Source organism: Macrosteles quadrilineatus, unplaced genomic scaffold (assembly GCF_028750875.1).
Source record: "Macrosteles quadrilineatus isolate MER2022 unplaced genomic scaffold, UCM_ALF_1.0 Scaffold_4__1_contigs__length_99947679, whole genome shotgun sequence".
Classification (NCBI taxonomy): Eukaryota; Metazoa; Arthropoda; class Insecta; order Hemiptera; family Cicadellidae; genus Macrosteles; species Macrosteles quadrilineatus.
In genome coordinates this window covers 67,906,200-67,920,471 of record NW_026542597.1, presented here as the reverse complement: position 1 = coordinate 67,920,471, position 14,272 = coordinate 67,906,200, and the positions used below count along the sequence as shown (strand labels likewise).

Genomic DNA, 14,272 nt, shown 5'->3' with positions numbered 1-14,272 from the left:
AAAAAACAAAATAATATTGTATATCAAAGTGTTTTTGTGCGGTAACGGAGAAGATTCAAAAAATTTTAAATTTAAAATTCTCATGTTATTTTTATGGAGAATATTGCTGAAAATGTAGTTTGCTTGTTTGGATATATTTTGATCAAACTTGGCAATTTATTTTATTTATACTAAAGCTATTAATATTTTACTAAATTACACTTTATCAGTTTCAGTTTCCTTGTAGCAGCAAAACCTAGGTACTCGTTAAACCTAATGTTATTTAAAAAATTTTAATTGAAAATCATACAGAGTATTGGAAATTAGTTTAGTCGGCAGGTTTGCTGGGGAGTATTATTGTTAAATGTTTTTAACGTGTTTCGTGTGTGTGTAAAGTATGAAAACACCGGTGGATACATATCTGAGGATGGCATTTTGATGCCGAAACGGCTGTACTTCAGTATACGGAAACTTCAGAGTTGTGTCAAAGGTACCTAATTGTATTATTATTTATTATATTATAGTTTAAAAATTAATTTTATATTTTATACTGTACAAACTTATAAAATAAAGAATAACATTTATCTTAAACAAATCATCGGTAAATCTCATTCATGAATCCATCTCATAAATGGCAAACTTAAACTTAAGGTACCGGTATCACATAGTATGGATAGGTAGTCATTTTTTATTCGTTTCAATATCGGTAATTTAAATACGTTTGGTTGGAGAAATATCATGAGATATGGTACATCAAACCATCATATAGCCTCCTGTGTTGGAGGATTCTATGATCAAACACCCTCTGGACTCAAATCTGACAGAAGCCTTAGATTAACAAGCCTACAACTGTTTAAAGAAAACGTTAAATGTACAGGATATGATTTACTTACGTACACCCTAAAAGAAATTGTACCTTTAGGACGAGACAACAAAAACCCCCATCGCATAGATAGGCGTGGGCATAGAGGACGCTATGTGGACATGGGTCACATCCTCCTGTATGTTATGCGTGGGTCCAATATGCCTGTGGTAAACTATCTGTCTGTGTTTTTGCAAATGTATACATAGCTTTAACATATGTTATGTGGTAGTGGTCTAGTGACTGGGGCTGGCTGGGTTGGCTGACATGAGACACTTACTTATCACTGCCCAATGGCATGGCAGGGCACGTGAATTGATGATAGTGACATTGACTGATTAAACTCATCACTGAACTGAGCACTGAGACCAACGCCTACCGATGCTGGATGAACTTTCACAGGTAGGAATCAATGGATAAGACCGGTAGGCCTATATATATGTATCAATCTAAAATCTAAAGAAAATCATCCTGATATTCAAAATCCAGTTTTGCCAGTTTTTACAAAGGAAATTGTCTGGAAAGCTGAGTGGTTGCAGTCAGTGATTCCCTTCAAATTTGAAGTTGGCTTGTTCAAGTTTACTTTCGAGTGAGGTAGGTCTGGACTGGACTGGACCCAGAATTTTATTTTTATTGTTGGGGTTTTTGTTATAATTTTCAAAAATGTTTTTGTTATAATATCATCTAATATTTGATATCTTGTTTTCATTAAGACTTAATTTATTGTGTAACGAATATATTTGAATTTGATGTTATTTTGGATAAATAATATTAATGTATACAGTGTGTAAATTAAGTATTGAAACAAATCTGTATTTTTAAAACGGAAATAGATAGAAATATTTTGATTGTGGCAATAATTGTCAACAAAGGCTCCGAAATTTTTTACATCAAAAATATTTTTAACCCCCCTAACAGGGGGAAACGGAAGCCTGGCGAGCTCTGGCCCTAATCCGGGGTCGAACCCTTTTACGCTTCATTAGGCTTCAGTTCGCACACCAACTAGCTTTCCCCCAAGAATACCTCTCTCCCCAAAAAGTACCTGACCCGTGGGTAAGAGAGGAGGATGACTTTGGTGCCCGGGGGGGGGGGGGAGGGGTGCAAAGGGCAATGGCTTTGGGGAGGAAACACTTTCGTTACTGAGGGCAACTGATGGGATAGTGACCTTCCTAGAGTTGAATTCTTATTGTTGAGATATTAAGTTAAACAAATGTATTGCAGCCAATTCTTTGAATCACTAGAGTAATAGCATAAAGACGATTCAGGTAATGAGCTAGCTATTTCCGTCTTAAACTTTAGCATGAGTAATATATGGATGGCTCAGGAGATTGCCAAATAGTTACTAATACATAGTTGTTTCTAGCCTTTATATTTTCTGCTCCCTTAGTGCACTGTTTTATTTTACAATAAAAACCAATAACTTAGCTGTGTTTTTTTTTTTTTTTTTTTTTTTTTTTTTTTTTTTTTTAATTTTATCATCACTTCATTATTATTGTATATTTGTTATTGTGAATTTTGTTTTATATAATTTATTATATATTTAGTCAATCAAATTCATAAGAACAATAAATAGTTTTATATACCTTGTTGAGTTCATAATAAAAGTATCTTTAATTTTGGCCGCATTTAAATAATGGTGATTAAATTTGAAACAATAACGTAGGCCTAGTAACTAGTGTTGCATATACAACATTCGGTTGTGAATTTTCTTGTGCTTTGCCTTGAAACAAAAATTAGTTATATATGAGCGGTCTCTGGAAGATCACGCGGGTTTGGATGAATAGTTTAATGATGCCTATTGATTTGTTTCTATTGTTTCAGTACAAATTGATCAGGTTGTTAAGCGAATTTCTTATTCAAAGGTATAGGATATTAGCTATTACCGGAGATCTCGTTGAAAGACTCCCAGGACCGATTTACTTTTTCGTTTTGAAGGGTCATAACAGCCAAAAACACCACCCGTCCACATTTTTAGATATATGTCCGTCAGCACGATAACTCAAGCAAATATAATCTGATGTTGATGAAATGTGGTTTAAACGTTATTATTAAACTTATTATTATTACCGGTTATTATTTAAACTTTCGTTAAATAATGAAATAGGGATTTCCCATTTTTGACCCTAAAACATACAGTTTTTCTATTTCTTTCTAAACCATTTTGTAGGGCTTATAAAAAAATCATTTAGTACCACAAAGCGTTGGTTGTACGCCTGCCGGGGAGATAAAATTCAATAAAAATGGTAAAGTAAATATTACTCTTTGTTATTTTTATTTTTTTAATCAACTGTTGTAGTTTGCTTGTTTATTGACGGATATTGTACCTAATACAATCGGGGAAATTTGTTAATTTCATACCAAGCTATCGACATTTTAACCAGCAAACACACCTCTTTACTATCACTTTAGCAGCAAACTTAGGTAATCATTAAATCACTATCATTAGACTGTTTTAAGGGAATATTTTTGTGTAAATCTTGCTAGGTAAATGGAAATTAGCTTATCTGCATGCAGGTTTACTGCGGCGGGAGTAGGTTATTTTATTATGAGATTGAATTTGTCTGTTGAAATATCATATTATGTAAGTACGTTGTTCATACAATTAAAATATTTATAGTATTACATTTCATATCATTCGTTAGGTAGTGTTAATTCCCCACATTATATGTAATTTTAATATTTAATTCCCTTTATTAAATGTTCCCTACACTTAATTTGTCCTCACATATTTGTAATTTGTAAATAAACCTAATGTTGACAAATATTCTTTTCAAGCCAGCACAACACCAACTCCCAAATATAAGAACCCCCATAATTATTTTAAGAACCCCTGAATATCCTAGTAATAATCCTACAGTATATTAATTACTAGCAGAGTACCCGTCCTTCTTACGGGGTTGGCGTATAAGTATGAAATGCTTATTGCAGTTATACTCGTAAATAGTATACTATTTCGTCAATTCGGTAAATTCCGAATAGGTAGACCTAAATGTAATAACAGTTAAAGCAAAGTTGGAGAGGTTAAATTATAATTAATGTTTTACATTTTAAATTGAAATGTTTGCTTTAATATTACGGTTTAAACTTCCGCGAGGGCCACTACATTTCCTAATCACGTACTTATCACTGCTTACGCTTCTTCGAAACTGACCAAAGTATACATTTCATTATCTAAATCATCGTATAACCTCATAGTAGCCACTAGTAATCTCTCCCGTGAACTTATCTTACGCACCAACCGTCTGTATTGTACGCAGTCTAGGAAACCACTCCGGGCAGCTGCGTTTTGGGACCTGGACAATAGCCTTATCTATTAAGCTATGGTTCCACAGGATGCGGAATCTCCGCTGTGCGGTGCGGGTTTTTTCCGCTGCGGAATTACAACGACACTGGTTTAATGGAATTCCCATGCGGTTCCACTGACGTGCGTTTCCGCATCCCGAATTTTCGGTTCCGCATGGCGGACAAATCATACTGGTCTGAGAGCATTGGCAGTGCGGATTCCGCCAGCGGAGAAGAGCCATCAATTAATTATTGTGACCAATCCTATTAATTATTGTGATAATTTAGTTTCCTAACATTATTTAAATAACCTTATTCTTTTTAGGGATTGTATTTTTTATTCGTGTATCAATAAAACTGCAATTTAAGTTCAAATTGTTATTTTATTAATGTTTACCATCACCATCCTCATAAAAATCAATAAGGTGATTTTTAAGAACTATGTCTAACATCAGTTGACAATAAAAGTAACCACAATTAAATATAAAGTCTGAATATTACCTAATAGCCTATTATTTTATAGTATTTATGGTAAATATTTGTGTTCCCTACTCGTTGCTAGTTTGGACAAAATTGAATTTCCGCAACGATATTTCCGCAGTTAGTCCACCCCTCCAGATTTACGCTGCGGAAAATTACGCACCGCATGGCGGAAGTTCCGCAGTCTGTGGAACCATTGCGTTTCCCATTTCGTTCGATGTTTGGATTTAACTTAACCTAAAAAATTTTTGAAAGACCCTAGGACTAGTTACTAGGCCTACGTTATTGTTTTAAATTTAAAATGTTTGAGATGTATGATTTATATGATTTGTTGGGAAAATATGTGTAACACGAGTTCAAACTACCTCTGCCGCACTCGATAAACTTTCAACACTCGCCCACGGAACAGCGTACACATTTCTCTCGTATGCAGCAATGCGCCACTTCGCCCACTAGTTACACAAATAACTATTGGAATAATAATCAGCCTATTTATTAATGGGTAAAATGAGCTATGATCATGCGAAATTTCAACCCAATTCGAGTCATTTCTTGATTGAGTCCCAAACAAATAACGAACACACACTTACAGCTTTATAATATTAGTACGGTATATAATGATGTTTCGATTGCCAATACACTAATGCTGCCCATGTTCTTTAATAAAGTCCTATAACAAGTACATTTGGATTTTTTAGCTGGAAGCAGTTAAGGTGGAATGTCTTTGAAGATGAACCTATTTGGCCGTAGTGTGATCATGTGTTCAGACCTGTCAAATTTTGAGGTTAAGTAAAAAAAAAACAAACTGACATAATCATTCTTGGAATTGACAATAGTTAAATATACTTTATACTTACTCTAGCCTACTTTTATATAACTACTTGGCAATATATAGAATATTTACTGTGAAATAGAGAAGTGATTCCTAACTCCAAAGCAGCTAATGAATAAGTTGATACTTAATTATTTTCTCCAAATTATAGGTAATGGTTGCTTTGATAATAGTTAATTATATTAGTTAGTATTAAAATATTGAATCTTCTTGCATAAGTTAATTAATTTCGATCATTATATTAATAGAATAATATGGTTGCTGCGACTGGGATACACATAAAATAACTGTTGGGACATACAGTAATGGTGATTTACGTTTAGTTTTGAAATATCTTAACATCTAAATATAAACTCGCCTTTTGGGTTTCATGTTAGAGATCAGAATTAAATACTCTTGAGATGACGAGATGAACCTTTATAGACTCACGGTTTGACCCATTTAAATTATAATTAACAGCTAATTGTATTGCTGATAATTCATTAATGCAATCACTAATCAAATAAGTTCACCTCATACAAACAGGATAACATTATACAATAGGCCAAGGAAGCAAGATTCGAGTTTGGTTTATAAAATGCAGTAGCCTAAAAACAGATTTTTTTCTTATAAATTAAACAATGAAATATACTAAATCATTTCATTTGATCTTTAATGGCAATTCTTTCGTAAGTAATACCGTAATACAACCGGGCCTCTAAATGCTTAATTATTGATTGCCAACATGCCAGTTTGTTTGTTTTGATTTAACCTCAAAATTTGACACATAAAACACATGATCGCACTACAGCTAAATAGGTTCATTTTCAAAGATATTCCACCACACCTTAACTGCTTCTAGCTAAAATATCCAACTGTAGGTAAGAATATTTTTGTATATATACGCCTCATAGGCTACACATATGTTCGAAAAAAAATGTTCGATAATTATAGCATTAGTATTGATTGTCAAACGCCAATCAATAGATACTTTCTTGGAAGCTCTGTTTTCTGTTTAGAAACTACTTTGCTTGTAGTGCATACAACACACGGCCACGCTCTCGTGTTGTTCTCCTCTCGCCACAGACACTCTCCTCACCCTCTCTCTCCTTCTCCCGCCCCTCTTTACTCGACCACCCCTTTCTCCCAGCAAAATACCCGGTATAGTACTGTTGGGGAGAATAGGCTTAGATGTCAGGTAGTCTTCTCCACTCGCCTCGACACTCTAATGACCCCTTAATTTACGAGTTCGATAAGCCGGGTCGCCAGCGCCCCTACACTCCCTAACAGGGTAGTGGGTAGGGGGTGAATTATTTTTTCACAACCCCTATTGAGTGACCCCTCATTTTGAAGGATTTGTCAAAAGAAACACAATGGAGCAATTCCGAGGTGGATATCTCACCCCTAGCCAAAATCACAGGCATTCCAAAATTTAATTTACTGTATGTGAAAAAGCACAAATTTCACAATCAATGTAAAGAAATCTGTATTTTTAAAACCGAAATAGATAGAAATATTCTGTTTTTGGAATTGATTGTTAGCATAGGTTCCGCAATTTTTTACATCATTAATATTTTTTCAACCCCTTTAACAGGGTAGGGGGTGGGGTGACAAAAAATAAGTCACCCCCTACCCTGTTAGGGGGGTTAAAAAATATTGTTGATGTATAAGATTGCGGAACCTTTTGCTAACAATTATTGCCACAAACTGAATATTTCTGTCTATTTCGGTTTTAAAAATACAGATTTGTTTCAATACTTAATTTACACACTGTATAGTCTGTAGGTTATTATTGGAGATATCCGTTGGTAGCCTATGTAAAATAATAAAAAATAAAAAAAACTGCCATCGGGGAACTAAATAACTAACTGATCCTTGGTCACAATGTTTGTTAGATAAAGTCCAGTCAATGAAGAAAGGTAAAAAGTGTTTCAAACTGTGTATTTATCTCATACCGCACATTTTTGTATGAAAAATAGGATTTAGTTACCCTTTATTTCAAAATCTACCCTGTGACAGGGATTTATTTTTCCCTAGGGGTTGATACCATTGCTTTTAGGGGATGGAACGTTTTTTCATTATAATTAAGTGTAGAAATTGATTAACTGACTGATTGTAATTTTTTGGTTCTACCTACAAAGCTTTTTCTAAAAGTAAATATTTATATCGTTTTTTTTTTTTTTGCAAATGAAATTGTTGGCAATCAGGAAAAATCTTTGATTGCCAGGTTTTTGTGAATAATGTAACTGAAAAATATGAATTCAATTGAAAATATGTAAAACATAATTATAATTTATACATATAATTTATATATGTATATATGTGTATATCTTCTATCTATCTATCTATACTATTATAAAGAAGAGGTGGTGTCTGTGTGTGTGTGTGTTTGTATGAGGTAATCTCAAAAACTACTGAACCGACTGGGCTCAAATTGCACACAAATGAAGCTACAGCTCCGAGGATACATATAGAGAACTATTCCCGCTTCGATATTGTCCTAGGGCTCTGCCCCATGGGCTTTCAAAAATTTGATGTGAGAAATTTAAAAGTAAATATTGATTGATGGTATCCATGGTAACAAAGAACAAGCCTACAAAGTTTAAAAATGTAAACAAGCAGAACTAACTGTCAAATGAATGTTGATTTCATAATTCCACACAGCTGGTTCAAACATATTAAATATTGCACGAATATTAGAACAGAGAGGGTAAGGATTATAAATTTAAAATAATGATGTCACTAGCCCGAATGTAAACATTATTTGACATTACTTAAATGGAGCTGTCAAACCATATGTTAATGTAATTTGAATTTCATTAGTATATGATTCTTTCAGTTACTTCATTTGTTTATGTTTATGATCTATTATACTGAGTCTGTTCTAATATTTGTGAAATGCTGTAATAATATTTTACAGGGAATAACTTGTTGTAAAAAATTGTCCATGGATATAGGAAATAATTAAGATTCTATAATCATTGCCCTATCAATCTAGGCTCTTATCCTGAGTTTTATGAGGTTTATTTTTTTTATTTATTTTTGTGTAAACAGTAATAACCCCCCTGCCGCAGCAAATCTATAGACTGAGCGAATTTCCATTTGCCTGATTATAATTTCACTAAAATATTTTATAAAATTACCCTTATTTTCCATATTTATTTCTATTTTCCTATTTTTCGGTTTGGAACTATTGTGATAGTTTTTCGTTTACAGTGCAAACCATGAAATACATTCTTTTATTATACCTTAAAATCTATCTTTGGTTTTGTATCGTAGGTAGCATAAATAAGTAATCACAGTAAGAGTTAACAAAAACGTACTATTATAAAGTTGAGTAGTACAGTTAAATTTTGTTTCTAAATTTGGCATTTGGAAAACCATTTGGCGTGTTTCTAAGAACTAACATTGTCTCTTTTGCATACTAACCCCGTTGCAAGGCACGGGTTTAGCTGCTAGCAAATACGAATAGTAGCGCTGATTTGCAGTAGCTGTTCAAATGGCGCTACTAATTGCACCAACGGGATTGATTTGTTTAGTATCAAATATGAATTAGAGTTAATCATGTACTAACACAAAGTATTCTTTCTACATAAATTACAATTCCATAATACCCCCACCACAGCGAACCTGCAGAAAAAAACAAATTTTCATTTGTGTGACTTTATTTTCAATTAAATCTAATTCAATAACATTAGGTTTAACGAGTATCTAGGTTTTTGCTGCCTACAGAGAGGGTAACGAAGTGTGATTTTAAGGAACATATCATTAGCTTGCTATGAAATAAATAAATTTGCCAAGTTTGATAAAAATCAATCCATAAACAAGCAATATTACAACAGTTTACTTATCCTACTAATATTATAAGTAAGAAAGTTTGTATGTACGGATGTATGGATGGATGGATGGATGGATGGATGTTTGTGACAAGTAAACGCGAAAAATACTAAACCAACAAGGTTGAAATTTAGTATGATGATAGCTGACATTCCCGATTAACATAAAGACTTATTCCTACCTCAAAAATCCTTTCAGGCTCCGCCCCAGTGGCTCTGGCTCTGGAGTTTCTCATGTAAACCTTATGAGTATTCATATTTAAAATAAAATTAAAGAATTTTGTCAGCCGTTTCAACTTTACAAGTTGGTTCTATGATATTAAATATCATTAAAGATGTATAAGGCTTACCAACAGGGTGCAGCACTATTGTGGTTTTTTTTGCATTTATGACCACAGCTAATTTTAACCAACTAGCAACGAAAAGTTGTGGTACACAATGAGAACTTAACTTTTTTAATGGTTTAGGTGCAGTGGTAGAAAATTAGGGCTATGGTAGATACTGTAGGACACTATAGGATACCGTATAAATTAAAAAACCAAATTTTCTTTAAACCGTGTCCTCTCCCATAACTACAATAAGCATTTATACTTATATGCCAACCCCGTACGAAGGACGGGTACTCTGCTAGTATATAATATAAACATAATTAATTATTAAAATCACATTTTTTCTTTATTTTCTTATAACTAACTCAAAATGACGCCAAAGTATTCAGAAAAGAAAAATCTAAAACGTTTTGTAACACAATAACAAAATAACTCAAATAACCACTAATATGAAACATGCAACAAGTTTAGCTTTTTGAAAACTTTAGCGTTATTTTGAGTTATTTATAAGAACATTGAGAAAAGGTGATTTTCTTTGTTTTTAATGTTTTCACATTCAAAACAACTATTTAATATTTTTTATGCATTATTAGTGATGCATAAACTTATAAATATAGTTTAATTGAAGATATTTATACTATTTTAAAATAAAGCGTAACATTTTAAAACCTAACAACTATTAACGTACAATGTTAACTTAATCGTAACAAGTGGGAATATAGAAGAAACTATATAATTGGTTTCTAATTTAAATATCATATTCAGAGCGAGGAGCGGATACTACAATCACGTCCTAAAGGGGGTTTTCCTAGGCGCGAAAGCGGAGAGAGGAACGCGGAGAGCGGAAAAGAGATTAACATGGTGTTCCGCTCCGCTTTTAAGAAAACTAGTAACATTCAATTACCTGAGACAAGTGGAGTCCACTCTCCGCGTTCATCACTCCGCTCCCCCAATCCTACTCCTCTCCGCGCCTAGGAAAAACCGGATGAATGTGGTTTCGTTCGCCAGGCACCGCTTCAGAGTTACACCACCACTGGGCAATGGTAATTCCCGAGCTGGACGCTGCCGTGACAATGATCAACCATCGTTGTGATCAACGCCAAAACGGCGACTGCAGTGACTTCACTCGCATACGGTGTAAGCTATTTCCCTATGTAGCATTTGGGTATACTATACAGTATCACTATCAATTAGAGCTTAGGTTTAAGTTCGTTCATTATTGGTGCTTTAGTTTCAGATAATTTCGTAGAAGCATTTTTACTACCCGTAGAGAATTAATTTAATTTTGTTTAGTGTTTTTATTAATTTTAGGTCCATGATGCCACAGAATAATGTTGTTATAAGGGAAGGAGTAAAATCTGATTGCAAAGAAATCAGGAGATTAATACAGGTAAACTTAAAACATAATTAATGTAAGATTTAAAAAAAAGTTTAGAACTATTACTTTGAACTTAAATCGATTTGTAAGGTTGTATGGATGGATTCTTTTATTAGTAAAATTTACTTTATTTGTGCACAAAAATGTCTAACAATGTAAAATTTTTTACCTAATAAAAATAGTAATGTTTCCCATAAAATTAGGTAAAATTACGTCTATAATATAATATAAGTATATTATACTTGATTCTACTTAAGGGGTTTGCCTTGTATCAAGGTTGTTCATGCCGTGAAATTTTGATGATTTTCTAATTTTATTTTATATTGATCACGTTAAGCGAATTTCCCATAGGATTAGGGGATAAACTGATATCATAAGTCTCATGCTAAAACCTACCCAGGACAGATTTACTTTTTCGTTTCACGCCCCCAGAGATAAAATAATACTCTCCTTTTACATTTTAATTTATGTTTGTGTGTCTGGTAGCAGGATAACTTAGGTAAAAATAGAATAATTTTGTTCAACTAAAATTGGCTAATTAAGTAGGCCTAATTGGGGCGGGGGGATGTGTTTTATTGGAAGAGAGCCGAGTAAAATAATCATCATCTTTAATTGGTACTATTTTTCCCAATGTCGAGTAATCTGCTGGTGTAGCCTTTGCCCAATAGTTACAACTGAACGTTTTTTCATTTGTACTGTATTTTGTAATTTTCTAGTAGCCTATACTGTAGATGGCTTGGTATAAACACATGTTGTAAGTCTTTTGTTTAAAATTTGTCCTTGTTTGTTCAACCTGTTTTTCCTTTGGGTTTTTACTTTTACTTACATAGAAGAGTCTTCCCCAGTCCAAATCCAAATGTAACATCTTAACACAACCATTGTTTCCTTTTCTGATTTCAAATAAGCTTAATCTAATTGAAAACTTTAGTTGGATTGATATTTAAAATTAAATCTGTTTTTAGGAACTGGCAGATTTTGAAGAAATGCCAAATGGACCGAAGATTGGATATGAAAGTAAGTGATAAGTTAGCTATGTTATCCTTATATATAATACGTGAAGGCGATTTCTACGAAACACTACTCCTCTGTTAATAATGGACGGATTTTTACATGTGTCAAAATTAAGTATTTTTTGTGTAGACACCCTCTTTTACAGATTCCTTTAATCACAGACTCCTTTCACAGACTCCTCGGGCTTTGCCCCACAGACCATCAAAATCCCAATGTATTTCTTATGAAGAAGAGATTTTGTTTACTTAAACAGATGAATAATATTAATTACAGCTGTTCATAGTAAACACTAACACATGATGGACACAAGAGAGTTCGTTTTCAGTTTCGATACCTGGTGTGGAGTGATTGATTACATTATCTTTGAGTTTACTCTTTTAAGCAACAGGTGCACTATAGTACCTATTTACAAATGCCATATATTTCAAAGTAAAATTGTGTAACCATTGAGAAAAATTAATAAATTACTCATTTACAAAATCTTATAAATCTATCATTATAGCCCAATATTGTACGAGAGCATTACTTATTTCAACATTTTAACATTTTATGAAAATATATTGTTAGTTTGTATTAAAAACAGTTTCATTTCAAAAATGTTGTTTTCAGCTCTGGAAAAAGATGGTTTTGAAACCAACCCACCCATTTTTTTCTGCTATGTTGCTGAACACCATTCTGAAGAAGAAGGTAGGCTATTTCTGGTACCTAACAAACTTTGTAGCCTAACGTGTTTCAAAAAGATAACTTAAGTATCATAAACAATTTTTCCAAAATCAGACCACAAATATTATTTTTATTTTAGTTCGTCACAAAAGAAATTCGCTTATGCCTTTCACTGAGAATCTCAATTATAATTGATGTATTTATTATTATAGTACCTGCAAAAAAGTGTATATTAAGAGCTTTGTTATCAAGCGTATGCTATGCACCATCTTGAGTGTTGAAACTAAACATTTTAAAAGACATGTTTCGAGTTCTTCTCTTACCACAAATTGTCTGTTTGCAAATTGGCTGCTTGCCGTGGAAATAAATAAAATTTATTTATATTGAGTATACCGTGCATTAGCTCATCTGCAACATTTTCATACATTTTCTATACAAGATTGTTTATAACATATACATTTTATTATATTACAGAGAGCAAACTAGTCGGCTATGCCTTGTATTATTATACCTACTCTACCTGGAATGGTAGGAAAATGTACCTAGAAGATCTTTATGTGGATGAAAAATACAGAAATCAGCATATCGGTTCTCAACTCTTCAAAACTGTTGCCAAGGTAGGGAATTTCAATTATTTATTGCAGATTATTATTTCACATAATTTTTTACATTTTGAAAATTGTAGGAGTGTGCAACTAGTGCGGATTTATGAGACAAGTTGAATAAAAAACCCCGTGCATGACGCGAAGAATTACTACTGTACTTTTGCATGTCCAAAAGGAGCTTACTCATGAGTAAGCAAAAAAGCAGCGTAGTACATGCTGTGGTGGGAGGTGTTTAGAGGTTGGGACAAAAGTCACTATTACAGTATTTCGTACCTACTGTAATGGTCCAAAATCACTAAATCTTTCTGTGTCCAAAACCTCTTTCTCAAATTCACAATATATGCCCTGACCAAGCAGATAGAACAATTATAAGTTATAAGTAACATTACTCTAGTTCATTTTACAAATTCATGTAGTCTGTTAGTCTGTTCATTTGTTCGCTTGTAACTGTTACAGAAGGCTGTACAAGAGAACTGTGCCTATCTTGAGTTTTCTGTTTTGGCATGGAACCCTGCTCGTAAGTTCTACGAGGCTTTTGGGGCCGCCAACTTAACAGATGCCGAACAGTGGAATCTTTATCGTCTCACTGGCGAATCCTTGAGAAGAACTGCTCAAATATAAGAAGTTTTTATCCTCAATTAAAATACATATTTATCACCTGTTTTTTTGTTATTTTCTTATCCTCTCCTTCTGAACAATTGGCTATAAATTGGATCGTGAGTTTTGTCTCTTAACACTCATCAGTGCCTATGCCCCAAGTGACTCCTTGTACAGTAGACCCCTCAGGTAACAGAAATAGGTTTAAAACTAATCCCTCAGGAACTCCATATTGCATCGTTAATGGGTGAGAGCCTCACTGAGAGGTACTTAAACTTTGAGGTTTCACTACGGTATTGATTCCCACAATTTTTTTCCTATCAGTTAGATAGGATTAAAACTATGCGAATTCAGTGTTTTTTTTTTACTCCCAGTGAAAGAGCATCTGGTTGAAAATGTTCAAATTCACTATAAATAATGTTATGTACTTGTCAGATCT

General features: G+C 33.3%; 1 protein-coding gene across 3 annotated transcripts; it reads left to right on the top strand.

The window, feature by feature from the left end:
* Window positions 1-1,187: 1,187 nt before the first annotated feature.
* On the top strand, window positions 1,188-13,879 carry LOC128992506 (thialysine N-epsilon-acetyltransferase-like). 3 transcript variants are annotated; one of them, XM_054416111.1, is made up of 6 exons: window positions 1,188-1,243; window positions 10,891-10,969; window positions 11,920-11,971; window positions 12,578-12,655; window positions 13,106-13,248; window positions 13,696-13,879. In XM_054416111.1, the coding sequence occupies exons 1-6, from the start codon at window positions 1,230-1,232 to the stop codon at window positions 13,855-13,857; spliced, it is 528 nt and encodes a 175-aa protein (XP_054272086.1). In that variant the 5' UTR covers window positions 1,188-1,229; the 3' UTR covers window positions 13,858-13,879. The 3 variants fall into 3 exon arrangements, with proteins under 3 accessions (XP_054272086.1, XP_054272085.1, XP_054272087.1); XM_054416110.1 differs by having other exon boundaries at window positions 13,693-13,879; XM_054416112.1 differs by lacking the exon at window positions 1,188-1,243 and adding an exon at window positions 1,350-1,435 and having other exon boundaries at window positions 13,693-13,879.
* The last annotated feature ends 393 nt before the right edge of the window (window positions 13,880-14,272 follow it).

Excerpts from the sequence above, each read along its gene's own strand:
- LOC128992506 (XM_054416110.1), top strand. Across the intron at positions 11,972-12,577 it reads ACCGAAGATTGGATATGAAA|CTCTGGAAAAAGATGGTTTT; the intron begins GTAAGTGATAAG and ends TGTTGTTTTCAG. Across the intron at positions 13,249-13,692 it reads TCTTCAAAACTGTTGCCAAG|AAGGCTGTACAAGAGAACTG; the intron begins GTAGGGAATTTC and ends TAACTGTTACAG.